At 42.4% G+C, this 20650-nt stretch overlaps 1 protein-coding gene across 6 annotated transcripts in view; it reads right to left on the reverse strand.

Annotated features, from left to right (window-relative positions):
- dlgap3 (discs, large (Drosophila) homolog-associated protein 3) overlaps window positions 1–20650 on the reverse strand; it is a 694237-nt gene that overhangs the window by 73544 nt on the left and 600043 nt on the right. For all 6 annotated transcript variants that reach the window (XM_043717842.1, XM_043717841.1, XM_043717840.1 and 3 more), the window contains one exon: window positions 13422–13642. In XM_043717842.1, the coding sequence (XP_043573777.1) occupies window positions 13422–13642 (221 nt within the window). The remainder of the gene's footprint in view (window positions 1–13421; window positions 13643–20650) is intronic.

A 20650-nucleotide genomic window follows, 5' to 3' on the forward strand; every position in this document is an offset into this window, starting at 1 on the left:
AGCACCGCCTTCTTGACCTGCAATCTTCTTCCCGACCTCTCCATCCCCAACCCTTCTCCGGCCTATCACCCTCACCTTAACCTCCTTCCACCTATCGCATTCCCAACACCCCTCCCCCAAGTCCCTCCTCCCTACCTTTTATCTTAACCTGCTTGGCACACCCTCCTCATTCCTGAAGAAGGGCTTATGCCCGAAACGTCGATTCTCCTGCTCCTTTGATGCTGCCTGACCTGCTGCGCTTTTCCAGCAACACATTTTTCAGCTCTGATCTCCAGCATTTGCAGTCCTCACTTTCTCCTAATTAATCAGGGATGGTCAAGAAGGATTTGCTAAGGGAATGTTGTCGTTGCTAAATTTGATCACATGATTTGAGGAACTAACCAGAAGTGTTGACGAGGGTAATGCGATCTACATTTAATGTGATCTACATTAACCTTAGCAAGGCGTTTGATAAGGTACACCATGGCAGACTGATTAAGAAAGTAAAAGCTCACGTGAGCCAAGGCAAAGTGGTAGGTTAGATCTAAACTTGGCTGACAGAAAGGAATCAGAGGGTGGTAATCAAGGGATGTTTCTAGAATCCACACAGTTTGGAAGCAGGCCACTTGGTCCATGGAGTCCACACCAACTCTCCAAAGAACATCCCACCCAGGCTCATCCCACCACCCCCTCTGCCTTCCCCCTAGCCCTGTAACCCGGTATTTCCCATAGCTAATCCACCAAGCTTGCACATTTCTGGATACAATGGACAATTTAGCATGGCCAATCCACCTAACTTGCATATCTCTGGATTGCAGGCAGAAACCGGAGCACCTGGAAGAAACCTGCGCAAACACAGGGAAAATGTGCAAACTCCACACAGACAGTTGCCTGAGACTGGAATCAAATCCGGGTCACCTGTGTCACTGTGATTGGAAATCTGTTCTCAGTGGAGTTCTGCAGGACTTGATACTGGCGCTCATGCTAATTATGGTGTAGAGTAATGATTTAAACTTAATGACAGAGAGCATGGTCAAAACGTTTGTGAATGACATGAAAATTAGTGGTAAGTATTGTGGTGGACAGCCATAAACTGCAGGAGGATATCAACAAACTGGCCAGGTAAGCAGAACAGTGGCAAATGGAATTCAACCCAGAGAAATGTGAGATAATGATGCTGCACAGGAGATTTACCAAGGTGTTTCCTGGTCTGAAAGGTCTGTGGATTGACAAAGACTGGGTATGTTGGGGTTGTTTTCTTGTAGGCAGTGAAGATTGAGAGGGGACCTGATGGTGGTACACAAGATTATGATGGGCATAGGGAGGTTGAATAAGAAGGTATCTTCTTCAATAGTAGATAAGCCAATGGCCAGCAGGTATAGATTTAGGGTAAGGTTCTAGATTAGAGTGGTGCTGGAAAAGCACAGCAGTTCAGGCAGCATCCGAGGAGCAGGAAAATCGTTGTTTCGGGCAAAAGCCCTTCATCAGGAATATTCCTGGAGAGATATAGGATTAGTGTTGTCAGATCTTTGTTGATCAGCACAGCTATGATGGACCAAGCGGCCTCCTTTTCTGATGTAAATGCCTAACTGGTTTTGCCCACTATGGTCAGATCTGACTGAACCACAGAAGCCACTACCAGGTACTGTTCTGCTGTAGCAAGATTTCCATATTCAAGGAACATTACAACTTCTCTTCCCACACGACATTTTTTAAAAATCACACTTCTCAACTTAATTTCCTGTAACATATGCAGAAAACTCATTGATTAAGATCAGTCTAGCCATTATCAGCTGTTTTTGCTGTTTCCCTCCGATTCACCAAAAGTTTTCATCTCTTTCCTACCCTAGTCCTGAACTTGTATCTTCCTTTTTCTCCTTTCAACCCTCACAGTCTCCCCAAATTTATCTCGTTTATGTGGCCTACATTCTGTTCTTCCAATTATTCCCATCTCATGTCTGATCACCATCAACTCCGCCAACCCCCATGCTCATTAAATTCCATTCTTGACCATAAGATGGCTGATATTCCCCCTTCACAGGGTACTGTTCTCCTTTGTTGCAAAGCTGCCAACACTGTAAACAGACCTGTGTAAGGAACATATGTCAACCTGGTGTAAACTTGGGGCAGCACAGTGGCTCAGTGGTTAGCACTGCTGCCTCACAGTGCCAAGGACCTGGGTTCGTTTCCAGCCTAAGGCAACTGTCTGTGTGGAGCTTACACATTGTGCCCAAGTCTGCATGTGTTTCCTCCAGGTACTCTAGTTTCCTCTCACAATCTGAATATGTGCAGGTTAGGTGAATTGGCCAAGCTAAATGGTCAATGTGTTCAGGGATGTGTAGGTTAGGTGCATTAGGGTAATGGGTCTGGGTGGGATACTTCTTGGAGGGGCAGTGTGGTCTTATTGGCCGAAGGAATTCTGATTCTGAAAAATAAACCTCTATTCAGTAGCTACATCAAAATCAGAAAATCCTTTAACAGCCTCTTAAAACTGTCAATCAAAATATGAAATTACCTCTCACACCCTTAACTGCTGCAATAGGCATTTCAGAGATTTTCAAATTTAGCCAAGCTGTAAGAAGAGGCGGTAATGATTTCTTTGCTCAGTCTATCAATTGATGAACTCCAGCAGCATCTTTATTTTACATTTTTAAAAGGCTGGGGATTCAAATAGCTTCAGATCATAACACTGAAAGCAGATTTTACCCACTCTTCACAAGCATTTACACTTCCTCCATAAATTTGATGAAAGCTACACCATGGGTCAAGATCCTTGCAACAGGAAAAGTGAGTCTTTTTGAACTCAGCTCTGACTTCAAACAACTGAGCTGAGACTAGTTTTTCCTAATTTATGCTCTGCATCTTCCATCACTGGCAAGATTGGGATCTGCTGGAAATGGGGAGCAGGGTCCCCATCTGAGTCCTGCCAATTTTTCAATGGAGTCAGACCAATTCCACAAAAATCCAGCCCTGTTCACAACGTCAGTGTTAGATACTTTGGAGGAGACACATGTTTGCATAGCTCTGATTCTAGGAAAACAATGCTGTTTCCTCTGGGACAGGCAGTGCCATAGGCTACTACCGATGGATAGCATGTTGGCTCAGCGGTTAGCATTGCTGCATCACAGCACCAAGAACTCAGGTTCAATCACAGCCTCTGGCAATTGTCTGTGTGGAGTTTGCACATTCTCCCCTTGTGTGTGTGGATTTACTCCGGTTTCCTCCCACAGTCCAAAGATCTGCAGGTTAGGTGGATTAGCCATATTAAATTGCCTATAGTGTCCAGGGATGTGCAGGCTTTGTAGATTAGCCATAGGAAATACAGGGTTACAGGGATGGGTTTGGGGAGTGGGTCTGGATGGGTTGCTCTTTGGAGAATCAGTTTGGACTCGATGGGCCGAATGACCTGCTTCCACACTGTAGGGATTCTAAGTGACTTGTTTGGTTTCCTTCAAATTATTGTTGTGTACTCCGCAACAATTTTTAAACTCTTTGGGTTGCAGTTTGCTCACAAGACGTCGCAATTAGAAAAATCTTTTGCAGTGTTTTTATAGTATTGGACAATCTTGGAACTCAACGTCCAAAAAAGCAATCACACATACTGGCAAGATTTAGTCAGACTCTGTGACTTCTCAACATTCAACTTCAAAATTACAATCATTAAAATAATTCAAGTGGGCAGAAGTCAGCAGCAGGCCATTTTACTGCATGGGCACTTTCTTCACAGTTCATTAGTTCTCACCACCCTCATCATGCATGGAATTTCTAAACACAGCTGGACATGGCAAAAATAAAGAATGGTGAAACAAAGGTAAGACAGTAAAAATAAAACAGACCCTTTTGAACAATTGCTAGGGAACAATGGGACCAGACAGCATGACTCTGAACGATCAACATTTGCAAGGTCATGCCTCTGAGTCAGAGAGTTATTTGTTGAAATCCCACAACACAGGTCTGAATTTATAATATAGATTTGAGACTTCAGTGCAATACTGAGGGAGGGCTGCATTGTCAGTCATGCTGACTTTAGGCAAAGATGATGACCAGAAGGCCAGCCTGCCCTCTCAGGTGGATGTAAACGATTGCTATCTTGAGGAGAAGCAGGGGAACTCTCTCCCCAGATGTTCTGGCCAATATTTGTCCCTAAAGCAAAGCCATTGGGTAACAGAATGCCTGGTCTATTACACAGCAGTTTGTGGAATCTTGCTATGTGAAAACGAGCTTCTGTTAAAATTGTCAGTACACTTCCAAAACGTTTCACTGGCTGTCAAGTATTTTGGAACATCCTGTGCTCACTGAAAATGGGCAAGTCCTTTTTGTTCTATTGTAGTGGGAATTCAAAAGAAAATCAGAGCTTTTCAAACATGTGCAACATCTTCAGCCTGTGGAGAAAATGTCAGGTAAAATGTCAGCTGAATGGGTCTACTTCATTCATACAGATCCCAAAATAAACATTGCAGATGACAGCTATGTTATTACTGTCACCCCTAAGTATACTTACAATACTTAAACGTCTCTTAAAATGACAGGGCTGGGATTTATCCAAAAACCTCACTGTTTCTTGTATTACTGGAGTCAGCTATAAAGATGCTTTCCTCTTTCATTTCAATTGTGTGTAATGGCACAATTGTAATTAGGAAATGGATTGGATGGTTGATCCTAAACTGAACCGTTTTGTAACTAATAATCACTTTACTGCAATTCAACCAACCTTTCTAATATCCTTAAAAACTCCTGGATCATGCAGGGCATGCATTTTCAACTGTTGCCTACAGGTGGCAGCACAGAATCACAAATTACTGAGAATGAACTGTGATTTTTGAGTGAGATATATAAAATGCTGATGATTCCCTTAAAGAAAATACAGAATTCTGGCAAATGAGTGGTCAAAAATGTAAGATAATTTCTCGGACAAAATGAATGCAATTAATTCAAATGTAAGGGAGCTTTGTTGCTATTGTGGCGCCATAGTCTTGCCAGACAATAGAGACTGCTCTCTTATTAGAGAGGAGCGGCTGGTGGTGATTTAACCTGAGGGCTACCAGGCCTCAGGCAAGGGAAGAGGTTGAGAAGGAGAGCCTTTCATGGTAACCTCAAACAGGTGATGGAAATTGAACCCACGCTGTTGGCATCACATTGCTCTGCAAACTAACAATCCAGCCAACTGGGCTAAAAGGGAGCTTTACCACAGTGTGGTAATTAATTATTAGCTCTCAAAACAAGGACGTCCCCCAAGGTGATAAAGGTATCAACTCAACAGTAAAATCTTGGCTGTGTACTACATCATCAAATACTGCCATGATACCACAGTATCTCTTGCTTTGGTCCAATAAACAGGAAGACTCCAGATCTTGCCACTTGGAGATCTATGAAACTAATTTTCCAGCAGTGCTCAAATTTTCTGGCTTCGTAACAGTAGTTGTGGCTATTAAAGTAGAAAATTGCAAGTGGGCGGCAAGTAGCTCCTATCCATCCCATGATTAATAATATTGGCTTAGCTTTACAGTCAACAGTGAATGAACACACGAGCTGCTCATTTCACTTATACTTCACATGGGCACTGGGCTGAATTTTTATGAAGCTCATTGAGGCTGGAACAATGGCAGCTAGACGTACTTAATCCCCAGATAGTCTCCCAGTGGAGGCAAAAACACATCTGGTTAAACCAGATAGTGGAAGGTGACTGACATGGGATTCTCAAACGTCAAGAGTGTAACAGTGAGTATATTTATGAGTGAGTGTGTGTATGTGTGTGTGAGAGAGAGAGTGAGAGTGAATGTGTGTGTGATTGAGTGAGTGTGTGTGAGAAAGATTGTGTGTGACTGTGTGTGCATGTGAGTGAGTGTATGTTTGTGTATGATGTTTGTCCCTGGAGTGTAGGAGGTTGAGGGGTGACCTCAAAACTTTGAGGGGTATACATAAGGTGAATAGTCAAGTCTTCTTCCAAGGTACAGGAGTCCAAAAGTAAAAGGCATAGGTTTAAGGTGAGAGGGGAAAGATTTAAAAAAGACAACTTTTTCACACAGAGGGTGGTTCTTATGTGGAATGAACTACAGAGGAAGTGACATGTGCAGGTACAGTTATAACATTTAAGACATTTGGACAGGCATGAATAGCATAAGTTTACAGAGGTATGGGCCAAAAGCAGGCAAGTGGGACTACTTTAGTTTTGGAAACTTGGTTGTCATGGACAGGTTGTTTCTGTGCTGTATGACTCTATGACTCTATAAGATCATTATTGACCTGTGCTGGCCCACATGTGACTCTACATCCATCATAATGTTGCTGATTTGTAATGCCCCTGAAATGGCCTAACAAGCCATTCCGCAAAGTCTTCCTCATTACCAACTGGTGTGAAAATTGGGAGGGCTCTCTCATGCAGAACTCAGAGAGTCATAGAGACCTACAGCACAGAGACAGGTCCTTCGGCGCAAATTGGTCCATGTCGACCAACATGTCTGTCCATGTTAACCCCATTTCCTTGTACTTGGCACATATCCTTCGAAACCTTTTCTATCTATTTGTCCAAATGCCTTTTAAATGTTGTTAATGTACCCGCCTCAATCGTTTCCACTGGCAGCTTATTCCATATGCATACCACCCTCTGTGTAAAAAAAAGTTGCTTCTCAGGTTGCCTTTTATTCTTTACCCTCTAACCTTCACTGATACCCTCAGTTCTAGTCCTCGATTCCCCAACCCTGGGAAAAAGACTGAGTACATTCACCCTATCCATGCCTCTCATGATCTTCTACACCTCTATAAGGTCCCCCTCAGTTTCTTACGCTCAAAGTCCTAGCTTGGATGCTATGATGGTTCTACGTCCACCCTCTCCCTATAACTCAGGTCATTGAGTCCAGGCAACATCCTTGTAGTTTCTTCTGCACTCTGTCCAGTTTAATAACATCCTTCCGAAAGCAAGGTGACCAAAACTGAACACAATACTCTAAGTGCGGCCTCACCAATGTCCTGTATAACTGAAACATAACTTACTAACTTCTGACCTCAGTGCCCTGACTGATAAAGGCCTTCTTCACTGCTCTGTCTACATGTGACTCCACTATCAGAGAACCGTGAACCTGAACTCCAAGATCTCTCCATTCCACTAGAGTCCTTAAGGCCTTACTGTTCACCATGAAAACTCTACCTTGATTTGACTTTCCAAAATGCAAGACCTCATACATATCTATATTAAACTCCATGTGTCATTTCTCGGCTCACTTCCCCAGCTGATCAAGGTGCTGCTGCAATTTCTGATAACCTTCCTCACCGCCTAAGTAACAGATTGACAATATCCCATGCACCACTGTCACCATCCCTGGGAATGTCCTGTACACGCTGGCAGGACAGATCTACCCAGCAATGTGGATGCCAGTCTTCAACCAATTTGATCTATGACGGGAGGGAGTGCAGTATACAGTTGGCAAGGAACTGTGCTGGGAGCCCTCAACATTGACTCCATGAATTCTCATGGCAGGAGGGCAAAGCTGGGCAAGGAACCGCTTGCTGATTACCAAGTATTGTCACACCTCAGCTGCTGAAACAGTATTCCTCCATGTTAAACACCATTTGAATGAAACACTGAGGGTGGCAAAGGCACTGAATGTAGGAATCTTCAATGTCCACCACCAAGAGTGACTTGGCAGCACCATGATTGACCCAGTTGGCTGGTCGCTAAAGGACATAGTGGTGAGACCGAGTCTGAGACAGGTGATGAAGGAACCAAGAAAAGGAAAATATTGACTTGACCTTGGCCTCACCTATCAGCTTGCCACAGAAGCACCTGCGCATGACAGAATCGTTAGGAGTGACTAACCCACAGAAGATGATGTCTCACCTTCACAATGAGAATAGGCAAAAGTGAGGACTGCAGATGCTGGAGATTAGAGTCAAGATTAGAGCGGTGCTGGAAACACACAGCAGGTCAGGCAGCAGCCATGGAGCAGGAAAATCGACGTTTCGGGCAGGAGCCCCTCATCAGACCTTCCTGATGAAGGGCTCCTGCCCGAAACGTCGATTTTCCTGCTCCTCGGATGCTGCCTGACGTGCTGTGTGTTTCCAGCACCACTCTAATCTTCACAATGAGAATCCCTTACATTGTGTGGTGTGGCATGACCACCATGCTACATTTCAAACAGATTCAGCAAGTCAAACCTAGGCAATCCATGAGGCATTGTGGGCCACCAATAGCAGCAGAAATGTTTTCAAACACTACTTGTAAGCTCATGGTGCAGCATATCTCCCATTTTAGCATTACCATAAAGTCAAGGGATGCTGCCTGGTTCACTGAAGAGTGCAGGAGGGTATGTCAGGAGTAGCACCAGGCATACCTAAAAATGAGATGTTAAATGGATGAAGCTGCAAAACAGAACTACTTGCCAAGTAATAGTTGGAAGATCATGCAATGAATGGTTCTAGTCTAAGCTCTGCACTGCTGTCATATGCAATTGTGAATGATAGTGGGCAGTTAAATAGCTAACAAGGATCCGCATACATCCTCCACAAACATGGAGCCCAGTACAGTTCAAAAACAAGGTTGAAGCATTTGCAAGCATCTTCAACCAGTGTGTTTGAGTGGATGATCCCTCCTGGCCAACTTCTGAGGTCCCCAGCATTGTAGATAACAGTCTTCAGCCAATTTGATTCATTCCATATGACATCAATAAACAATGGAAGGCACCTGACACTGCAAAAGTTTGAGTCTTTGTGACATTCCAGCAAATATTGAAGGCTGAAACACTGAAAGCATGTTCCTGAACTAACCACACCCCAAACCAACCTGTTTCAGTATGGCTACAACAATGATATTCACCCAACAATATGAAAAATTGCCCAGGAATGTCCTGTCCAAAAAGGCAGGATAAATCCATATTGGCCAATTGCTGTCCTGTTAGACTACTCTCAATCATTTAAAAAAAAACATGGCAGCTGGGCCACCATCAGTAAAGTGATTGAAAGGTTCATCAAACAGTGCTATCAAGAATACTTGATCAGCAAAACCTGCTCACCTTTATTCAGTTTGGGTTCTACCAGCTCCATGCAGTTCTGGACCTCATGACAGCTTTGGTATTCAAATCTGGACAAAAGAGCTGAATCCAGGAAGAGAGGCATGAGTGACTGCCCTTGACAATAAGGACTCAAGCGTGGTATTAAAGAGCCCCTACCAAAGCTGGAGTCAATGGAAATCAAAGGTGAAACTCTCAAAGAGGAATACTAAACACACAGGACGATGGTTGTGGTTGTTGGAGGGCAGTCATCTCAGCTCCAGGACAGCTTCTCAGAGTATTGCCCTAGGCCCAACCATCCTCAATGGCTTCATCAATGACCTGCATTCGCTGTAAACTCAAAACTGGGACTGTCCACTGATAATTACAAAGTGTTCAGTAGAATTCATGACTCCTGAGATACTGAAGTGTATGTAGCAAGATCAGAGCAACAGTCAGACTTGGACTGAGAAGTGGCATGTAATATTCATACCACATGTTTATCCAGTAATGACCATCTCCCTTGGCATTAAATAGCATTACCAATGTAGAATTCCCTACCATTCACATACTGTTGATTACCATTTAAGAGAAACTGGAACAATCATATCAAATACCTTAGTATTTCACCATGAATTTCACTAAAGAGCCTTAGAAAGTACCTTGCAAACCCACATTCACTACCATCTGGAAGGATAAGTGCACAGATACATGACAATACCACGACCTTCAAGTTCTCTCCAAGCTACACACCATTCTGACTTGGAAATATGTCGCCTTTCCTTTACTGTCGCTGGGCTGGGTCAAAATCCTCAAATACCCTCCCTAAGGCATTATGGGTCATTCTATAGCACATGGACTGCAATGGTTCAAGGAAGCAGCTCACCATCACCTTCTCAAGGGTAAGTAGGGATGGAAAATAAATGCTGCCTTAACCAGCAACCCCCATGTCTCATGAGCGAATGAAAAACTTTGTCTCAACATTTTCTTTTCTTAGCTTCTATAATTAAAATGACATCCAATTGTGATGACTTATCTCACTGTATTTTCATAAATACATGTGATGATAAATTGCTATGCTATCCTCTTCTGTTTGTTTTGTGTCAGTGACAGCATCAGCCATGCTAGAAATGTGCAACTGACTGGAGGTTAAAGCTCCATCTACACTGCTCAATGATATGCTTGGCCTCAGATTTGGATTGGTTGCCATCCCTTGAAAAGCTGCTGTGAGCTACCACCCATTCCCACAATGGTCATTGTCCCAACTTCTCTGAAAGAATCTGTCAAATGTCAGGCAGGATTATTGGTCGTTTCATACTACTGACATGCACAGACCGGAAATGGGACAGATCTTGCGCAAACTCATTTTATCAGGGGTCTTCTCTATGCCAGCTTTGGGATGTTCATATCCTTTGTACCTGACCAGAATACAAGCCCAGGTTCAAAACGTGAGAGCATTTAATCCAGCATTTGCCAGTTTATAGGCCCGTTATGATGAGGTCATTCCAGTAGGCAAAATTGAACAGCAGCCTGTAAATTTGAGATCATCATCAGAAACAAAAATTGCAAGCACTCATTGTGATTTGTTTTATAGTATTACTTCCATTGTTTTGGAAGATCGTGAACTGATAGGTACCGATATGCACTGTACCTTTTAACTGGCAATTCGAAAGCTTGTACTTCCAAATAAACCTGTTGGACTATAACCTGGTGTTGTGAGATTTTCAACCCCAGTCCTTTTAACTGGCAAATTTACTTGAATATGCAATTCTGGCAAAAATTCTGAATAAGTGCACTGATATGCGAGATATTCTTTTGCATTTAGCATCATGCAGAGATTTGTTTCCCCCAGAAACAGATAGCGCGTCCCTTGCAATCATGTGTTTACTGTCACTGTCCAGTAACTAGACTATCATTGCATGGCCAAAGATGGTAACAAAGTAACCTGTTTATAACAGGAATTGGATGAATTTACAAAAATCAAGAAAACTGGAAACTGCATTGGATGCGAAAGCAGTAGATATATGTGGGCGGCACGGTGGCACAGTGGTTAGCACTGCTGCCTCACAGCGCCGGAGACCCGGGTTCAATTCCCGCCTCAGGCGACTGACTGTGTGGAGTTTGCGCATTCTCCCCGTGTCTGCGTGGGTTTCCTCCGGGTGCTCCGGTTTCCTCCTACAATCCAAAGATGTGCAGGTCAGGTGAATTGGCCATGCTAAATTGCCCGTAGTGTTAGGTAAAGGGGTAAATGTAGGGGAATGGGTGGGTTGCGCTTCGGCGGGTCGGTGTGGACTTGTTGGGCCGAAGGGCCTGTTTCCACACTGTAATGTAATCTAATCTAAAAAAAAAGTAATCTAATATATGGGGAAGCACACTAGTATTGATAAATTCTGTCTCACCCTATTCAGTTGTTTGAGATGAAGCATCAAATGTTCAGGGCAATTACAGGGAAACACCAGCACAGACCATTTCATTGCCTTCCTCACTCATGAAGGAACATAATGCACAATTGGAAAAGTCAAAAACTATTTCTCAAGTCAATAGATTTTATCTGATTTACCAAGATAAAGGCATGATTTGACATTCCGCTTGAACCACCAACAACAGCAATACAATGTCAGTAGTATCAATGAACCAGCTCAGAATTCACTCCCATTTTAAATGCACCAGTTTTACGCAATAGCGGCTTATGTTTTTTATGGGAAATACACACAGTTTTAAAATCCAGAGCTTCCAACCAGATCCTATTCATAAGCATTCAAAAATTGTAATTTCAACCAATCATGCTGGTCCAGGAAAGATAGTTCAATTGTTAAGTACTTTTGAAATGTTTTTCATTCGAAATAATATTTAATTTATGAAGAAATCACCTGAATTACACTAACTAAGCTATTAAATGATCCATTAAAGCTTTTTAAAAGTCATTTTCAATGACAAAATCAGATTATTTGCAGATGGAGGACTGCTGCATTTCTTTATTAAACAATTTATTTCTGCTCATAAGGACTCTTTCAGCTATCTTAATAAAATTGCACCAAGTTATTAAAGCATTAGGATCATATCTTAAATGGAAAGAAGATAAAAGAAACAATTACGTTTTGTTACACCTATCAATTGTGCTGATTCATGAAAGAATACATCTGAGATTATGCAAATGAATTTTAGTGCGCTCTTAAAACATGAAGCTAATCAATATAATTTCAAGTATATTTTGTGTGCAATTTTCCAAACTGGAAACCTAGAGATTTATTCACATCTACCACTATGTGGCTATCCATTTGCAGGAAGCACTGGAGCATTGGACTCAATGCAGTCCTGAACTTTATGGTGTGACAATACTATGGCTTTAAGAGATGTATATTGCCTTGATTTTTTTGTAAGGGAAGGTTGAGACAGAGGCGCCGAGCTTGTTTTATTTTTAAAGTTGGAGCAATAGACGCAGCCTGAATGAGTGGGGTCAAGCTCACAAAGAACCAGAATTTTTAGTTTTAACTTTCAGTAGCAGTTGTTGGGATCTTGAAGCTCTTATTCCTCTCTCTGGTACAGCTAAAAGCTGGAGTTCTTTTTCTGCTGCTGGAATTGCAGGTGAGGCAATTTACTTTACTGAATTTGCCATTGTCAAAGGTGTGTCTATAAGATTTTACTATATTGGAACAGTTAATTAATTGTAGTTAACTTATATAATATTTTGTTAAGTATTTCAATAGAGTTACAGTTAAGCCAAATATTTTATTTTTATTTTGTCTGTATTTGAACTGTAGTGCAAAAATAAAGTGAGTTTTTCTTAAAGTCAAGTAGTTTGACCAATTGAATTTTATCTGGAATGCAATGCCTTGCATTTACATTTAAAATAAGAAAAGTTAGGGTCAAGGCTAATGTATTTTGAGGGGGTTTGTTCTGGTCCATAACAATGGCCACCCACAAATGCAGAGCGTTAATGCTATCTCAAGTGAAAACCTTGGTTGTGATTCTCTTCCAAACTCCAGGGAGACATTGTAGTCAATTGTACCATCCCGTATTCCCCACTGAGTTCTGATAACTTTGCCAAGAGAAAGTGCGACTGCAGATTCTAGAGATCAGAGTCGAGAGTGTGGTGCTGGAAAAGCACAGCCAGTCAGGCAGCATCCAAGGAGCAGGAGAATCGATGTTTCCTGATGAAGGGGTTATGCCTGAAATATCAATTCTTCTGCTCCTTGGATGCCGCCTGACCTCCTGTGCTTTTCCAGCATACATTTCCAGATAACTTAGCCATCCAATATACAAATTAAAGCTTCCCTACAAACCATGCATCTTTTGTTTGTGAATTGGGTATGTATCTCTAGATGCCATTCATATGAAACATTCATGACATTAGTTTATATCCTGACTGTACAACAGATTTTTGGAATGAAGGTTATGAAACCCAATAAACAAAAAAACATGACAACAGATCCCATGCTGTTGGGATTGCATTAATCTTACTTTGAGCGACTCGGCTCACTGCTGCCTCCTGCACCTAACAATTTCGGATAGTTCTCATGCCGAGAAGCTCCTTTGGGTGACATCTTTGGGCTTGCATCAGAGTCTCCACTTTCATCATCGCCCATTGCTTTGATGTAGCTGCCACTGCGCATTCTCCGACAAGGAATTTCACCGTCTTTGTTCACTCCCGGATACCCACCACCCCATTCATCCTGGGGCACCTGAACAGTCAATATAAAACAGAACAGATGCAGGAGTTAAATCAAGTTCTGTGAGGAACATTGCTGACTGAAAGAATATATCTTTATGGAGCAAAATGGGCAGTATATTCCCATAATTTCTTGACTAGTTATTTTTCATTTTACAACAAATTATATTTTGGTGTTACTTTAGCGACATGAATGCCTTTTTGAAAAGGTATGTAGGCAGAATGTCTTATTTGGTTTTGTAACAAGGACACAGATATAGCCTACAGTCTGGCTTTGAAAAAGATGTCAGTTTTTTTTTGCCCTCAATCAGTGGGAGAAAATACCAGTACAACAGGGAAACATTGTCATTTGTATGATGCAAGCTTTTATAATTTTAACAGCCTGTTGATGCCCTGTCAGTAGAGGCATCGCTTTCTGCTCTGCAGATTATTTGAACATATGTCGCCTTCCTTCATTTTCACTGCAGTAACATATTAAAATTCTTCGTTCAGTAGTATAACGGGAGCATTTTCACCTTCAAGAGTGCAGCACTTCTCGATGGTCCACCATCTTCTTCTCAAGGGCAAATACAGATGGTCAGCAAATTCTAACCTTGCCAGCAGATGCCACATCCAATAATGCTTTTTTTTAGAAAAAGGAATGGCTTTTTAAACCCTCTTATTACTGAAAACTCTTTATTTTTTGAATCCTGTTTAAACCTCTGGAAACTAACTTTAGCCGTGATCTCATTGCTGCTGCAAGTGAGCCAAGTCTAACAGAGCCAATTTATATACATCAGGAATCGACACAAACCCAGAATAGTCATCCTTGAAAATAAGGATCTAATTAACCAGCATTAAATCTATGTTTCTGATTTCAGTTCAGTGTATAGTTGTCAGAAGCAGAACGCAGACAAATATACACACATCAATCCAAAGCAGATCTACCCTACAATTATCCAAGTGATTTCAATACATCCAGATGTTTCATAGCTACATCCAAACCAACCACATGCAATTTTCAAATGCTTGTCCTTCCACTGGTCTGTTCTATTGCTTCTTGTTCATAAAGTAAACTTTATTATCACAGACACAAAGGCGTTTATAAGAAACTTCTCTATATTAAGGAGGAGATAGTGGTACTGTGGTAGTGTCACTAGTCTAGCAACCCAGAGGCTCAGGCTTAAGCTTTGGAAACTGAGTTCAAATCCTAACGTGGCTTTTCACAAAATTTACGTTCAATTAGTAAGTCTGGAATGTTAAAGCTTATCTCAGTAACAATGACAATGACAACCAGCATCAGCTGCTGTAAAGACTCACTTGACTCATGTCCTTGAAGAAAGGGAATCTACCATCCACGTGGCTCCAAATGTGGTTGACACTTGACCCTTAACAGCAACTTTGTTCAAGGGCAAATGATGACATCATAGTTTTGGCCAAAAAAAAGTTGGACATTGATTACGTGTTTGATTAAGTCAGAAATCCTGACAGGAGCAGCGCTCCAAAAGCTTATGATTTCAAATAAATATGTTGGACTATAACCTGGTGTCATGTGACTTCTGACTTTGTCCACCCCAGTCCAACACCTGCACCTCCACATCATGTTTGCTTGGTTTTGCTTTTCAAACACTGTAATTGGTTTGCCTCAGCTGCTGGTGATTTACTCCTGAATCAGAAGATTGTGGGCTTGAACCCTTGTGAACTTGATTATATGATCTAAGCTATCACTTCTGTGCAATAATAAGAATGTGCCACACTGTCAGATGCATGCACGTTCAATTGTGATTATGCTGGTGAAACAAAAATATCGCAAATGAGAAAACATAACAAAATAAATGAGCAAGAATATCACAATGCTCTGAATTTTACAGGCAACTTTATTTCTCTGACACAACTTTTATACTGTATCTGGCTGGAAAACCATCCATTTTATATCATTGAGAGGAACATTTGTTTCCAAATGCTGAATTTCGATTTCTACTTCTGTTGCTGTCTATTCTGACAATGGGACAACCTCTTCAAAAAAGGAATTCAAATTAAACAGTAATAAAAGCATAGCTTATGAAGTCTCAATATGTTTGTACAATCAAGCACTGTTGATTGATTACCTCACAGGAGCAATTGTTACAGACCAGATATTCAGTCTGACAGTGGGCAAATCGAATGCAAGCGCTTTTTAACAGAAATCACTCTGGGTTAGACTTCCCTGCAAACATATTATTTTCATACTAAGATTGATAATTCCTCCGTATTTAAGAAAGATGTAAATGCATTGGAAGCAGTTCAGAGAAGGTTTCCTAGACTAATACCTGGAGTGAGTGAATTGATTTATAAAGAAAGAACAATCTTGTATTCACTGGAGCTCACAAGAGTAAAGGATGATTTGTTTTAAAAAACATTCTTGACAGGATGGGTTTGGAAAGGATGTTTCCTCTTGTGGGAGGATTTAGAACTAGTGGTCACTTCTTAAAATAAGTGTTGTCCATTCAGGGTAGAGATAAAACTCTTTTGTTTACAAAGAGGTTTGTAAGTCTTTGGCAACAAAAACAGAAATTGCTGGATAAGCTCAGCAGGTCTGGCAGCAACTGTGAATAGAAATCAGAGTTATCGTTTCGGGTCCAATCACCCTTCCTCAATGAAGGAAGGGTTATCAGACCCAAAACGTTAACTTTGATTTCTCTTCACAGATGCTGCCAGACCTGCTGAGCTTTTCCAGCAATTTCTGTTTTGTTTCTGATTTACAGCATCTGGAGTTCTTTTGGTTTTTATTCATAAGTCTTTGGATTTGTCTTCCACCAGAGGCAGTGGAAGCAGAGTCTCTGAATACTTTTAAGATGGAAGTTAATGGGTTCTTGATATGCAAGGTGGTGAAAGGTGATCAGGGTGGGCAGGAATGTGGAGTATTTAGATCAGCCAGGAATGTGGAGTAAGCTCAAAGTACCAAGTGACTTACTTCTCCTCCCAGTTTAGATGTGTGTATGTTCACCATGCGGGTAGATGCCTTCTTACACCTTTCAGTTGCAAATGTTAGCATCTTTTACATTTATATAGCACTTTGAACATAGCAAAATATCCCAAGGAGCATTTTCAAAGAAAATCTGACACTGTGTCTTAAAAAGAAATATTAAGACAGTTGACCAAAAGCTTTGGCAAAGCTGTAGGATTTTAAGTATGGCTTAAAGAGAGGGTAAATGTTGAGAAGACATTTCCTGTTATGGAGGCGTCTCAAACAAGGGGACATTGTTGCAGAATAAGGGTACACTTGTGTACAAGTGAGATGTGAAGGAATTTCTTAAGGAGGAGAAGAGAGTTGAAATTCTGGTAGCGTTTACAAAAGGAATTCTCGAGCTTGGGGATTATCCAGCAGAACTGAAAATGTGTTGCTGGAAAAGCGCAGCAGGTCAGGCAGCATCCAAGCAGCAGGAGAATCGACGTTTCGGGCATGAGCCCTTCTTCCTGAAGAAGGGCTTATGCCCGAAATGTCGATTCTCCTGCTCCTTGGATGGTAGCATTACAACCATCATTAGTGAGATGAGGAGTGTGTTAGATGCCAGTATTTGCAGAGGGTAGAGATCTTGGAAGGTTGTAAGCCTGGGGAATGTTGCAGAGACAGGTTTGTTAAGACCGTGGAAGTCTTTGAACACAAGGGTAGGGAGAATTCTAAAACTGAAGCATTGTCACATCTGAAGGTCACAGAGTACAGAGATTACAGACTAATGGGATTTAATTCAACGTTAGGATTGTCGATGAGTTCAAGCTTATGACATAGAAGATGAGAGGCTAGCCAGGACTAATTCATTCTGGAAATATCAAGTCACTAGTGAGGGTTTGAACAGCAGACAGGCTCAGGCAGGGATAAAGACAAAGTGATGTAACAGAGGGGAGAAGTAGGTATTTTCAGTGTTGGTAGGGATGTGGAGCAGAATTTTAAGGTGGAAGTGTCTTTCCTCACATGAAGAGAGTATAAGGATTGCAACTCTTGCTGATGTCAGCACTCTGTAGTGTTTAACACCCCTAGGGCTGTTAATGAGTTGAAGGTAGAATCTCTGCCTCTCACTCAGGGGGAGATTCAGCTTCAGAGAGTTGCTGGTCAATCTTACTGTCTCAGGGTCACCACTATGGATGGCAGTCACTGCTGGAAGTCACCTTCAGTTCAGGTTCAATTCCAGGAAGGAGACAGTATCTGGGGGCATGCTTTTGGGAGGTTGGAGTTGATTGGTAGACGAGTGTCTAACATTGTAAGGGGTCCAGTATTATAGTGTGATCTCTCCTCTCCCTACTTCCAGCCCAAGCAGAGTAATTTAATATGCTTCCTCTCTGTTCATGACTCCTGTTGGCTGAAAACTGTTGCAGTAAGTGGTACTTAATTGGTCAATAAAGGCCCACAGTGGGAGCAGGAAGGCCTATGCATACCGTCTGTAAGATTGCATATAGCCCAGGGTAGGTGGGAAGGTCTACTGAGTCTAGATTAGAGTGGTGCTAGAAAAGCACAGCAGGTCAGGCAGCATCTGAGGAGCAGGAAAATCGACGTTTCGGGCAAAAGCCCATCATCAAGAATAGAGGTAGGGAGCACCCAGGGTGGAGAGATAAATGAGAGGGGTGTGGGGGTGGGGAGAACGTAGCATAGAGTACAATAGATGAATGGGGGTGAGGATGGAGGTGATAGGTCAGAAAGGAGGGTGGAGGAAGATAACAAAGAGTGCAATGGGTGAATGGGGGTTGGGGTGTCCCCATGACCTGTCCTACCTGCCTATCTTCCATTCCAACTATCCACTCCACCTGCCTCTCTGACCTATCACCTCCATCCTCACCCCCATTCACCTACTGTGCTCTATGCTACTTTCTCCCCACCTCCACCTCCCTCCCATTTATCTCTCCACTCTGCAGGCTCCCTGCCTCTATTCCTGATGAAGGGCTTTTGCCCGAAACGTCGATTTTCCTGCTCCTCGGATGCTGCCTGACTTGCTGTGCTTTTCCAGCACCACTTTAATCTAGACTCTGGTTTCCAGCATCTGCAGTCCTTGTTTTTACCCTGGGAAGGTCCACTGAGGCCATTTAATGGCCCTCCTGCCTGCCGAGCAATCAGCAAAGGGCCACAAAATTCTGCCCATGGCATCTGAAGCTCTTCGAAGGGTTAATGAGGTTTCAAACCACAACAGTTCAGCATCTGACAGTGGCCGGGGAAGGGAATGGAATCACTGTCTCAAGCACAAAGGGGTGGCGGGATCTGAAGGCTATGATTTCAACAAGCCAGCAGACTGAGGCAGTGGAAAGGTTGAGAGTGGGCAAAGGGAGGCAGAGCTACGAGGCATGTTGAATGCCATGCTTATGTTTTCAGGTGGATTTGCTGGGAGGCATCATGTGGAAGAAGTAGGAGGGATGCTAAAGTTAAATCTTTGGGGAACACAAGATGTAATAGTGTGTTTCAATTACAACATTTAAAAGGATCTGGATGGGTCGATGAAGAGGAAGGGCTTAGAGGGATATGAGCCAAACGCTGGCAAACGGGACTGGGTCAGATTGTGAAATCTGGATAGTATGGAGGGAGTTGGATCAAAGGGTCTGTTTCTGTGAAATACAACTTTAAGGTTGGATGCAAAGCCATTACAGGTGATTCTCCAGTTACAACTGGATAGATAAGAGAAAAAGGCACAAGAACATGAAAAATAGGAGCAGGAGTAAGCTATTCAATCCCTCAAATTTGTCTCATTATTCTATAAGATCATAGCTAACCTACCCCAATCCCCAAATCCTCTTTTTGTGATTGTTCCTCATAACCCTCAACTCCATAATATTTCAAAAATCTATCCATTCTTCCTTAAATACTTTCAGTTCTCACCCCGACAGGAGAGAATGCATAACACTCTCGAGGAGAAGAAATTCCTTCACATCTCAGTTGTAAATAAGTGTACCCTTATTCTACAACAATGTCCCCTCGTTTAAGATGCCCCCATGACAGGAAATATCTTCTCAACATTTACCCTTTCTTTTCCCCTCAGAATCGTGTACGTTTCAAAAGGATCACTCCTTATTCATCTAACCTCTACAGAATAAAGGTCTAACCTGTTTAGCCATTCTTGATAAATCAACCTTTTCATGCCATGAATCAGTCAAATGAATTTCTTTTTGAACTGCCTTCAATGTCAGTACGTCCTTTCTTAAAAACAGGACAACAATGTATACAGTAATCCAGGTAAGGCAACACCCTGTACAGTTGTAAAAACAAATTCCTAATTTTAAATTCCAACCTCCCTCCCCAGCAAAAAAGGCCAAAATTCCTTTTGCCTTCGAAAGTACAGGTTGTACAGAGGCGAAAGTCAGGACTGCAGATGCTAGATATTAGAGTTGAGAGTGTGGTGCTGGAAAAGCACAGCAGGTCAGGCAGCATCCGAGGAGCAGGAGAATCAACGTTTCAGGCAAAAACCCTTCTTCAGGAATGGGGCTGGGAGCCTCGGGAGTGGAGAGATAAATGGGTGGGTGGGGGGGGGGGGGTGCTAGGGGGAACGTTGCAATAGGTAGATGGAGGTGGGGTAAAGGTGATAGGTCAGAGGGGAGGGTGCAGCGGATAGATAGGAAGGAAGATGGCACAGGTGGAACAGGTCATGAGGGCCGTGCTGAGCTGGAAGGTTGGAACTGGGATAAGGTGGGGGGAGGGGAAATGGGGAAATGAGATTGCACATAGCTGAGCAACAATCCAAAAATAGTCTTCATTTTTGTCTAATTTGAGAAAAGAATATTTATTTCATTTCCCTTTCACACAGCTCCAATGTTGCAGCAATTGTCCAGCCCTTGGTAATGATCAACTCATCTGGTATAAATTGAGATTCCAACACCAGTTCTCACTGAGCCAGATCGAGACACTGTGCGTTGTGTATTTGTATAATTCCCTGCAGCTTGGCCTTATGTTTTCTCATGGTCTCTGTCATTCACCATCTGTCCAAAAGGCTTCATATCGAAACTCCAGCTGCTAGCATTTATTGACCATGCAGGTGATCTAAAATCATCGCTCCTCAGTGACACATGACAAGGTGTGCTGACCGAC

This window comes from Chiloscyllium plagiosum, chromosome 27 (assembly GCF_004010195.1).
Source record: "Chiloscyllium plagiosum isolate BGI_BamShark_2017 chromosome 27, ASM401019v2, whole genome shotgun sequence".
Classification (NCBI taxonomy): domain Eukaryota; kingdom Metazoa; phylum Chordata; class Chondrichthyes; order Orectolobiformes; family Hemiscylliidae; genus Chiloscyllium; species Chiloscyllium plagiosum.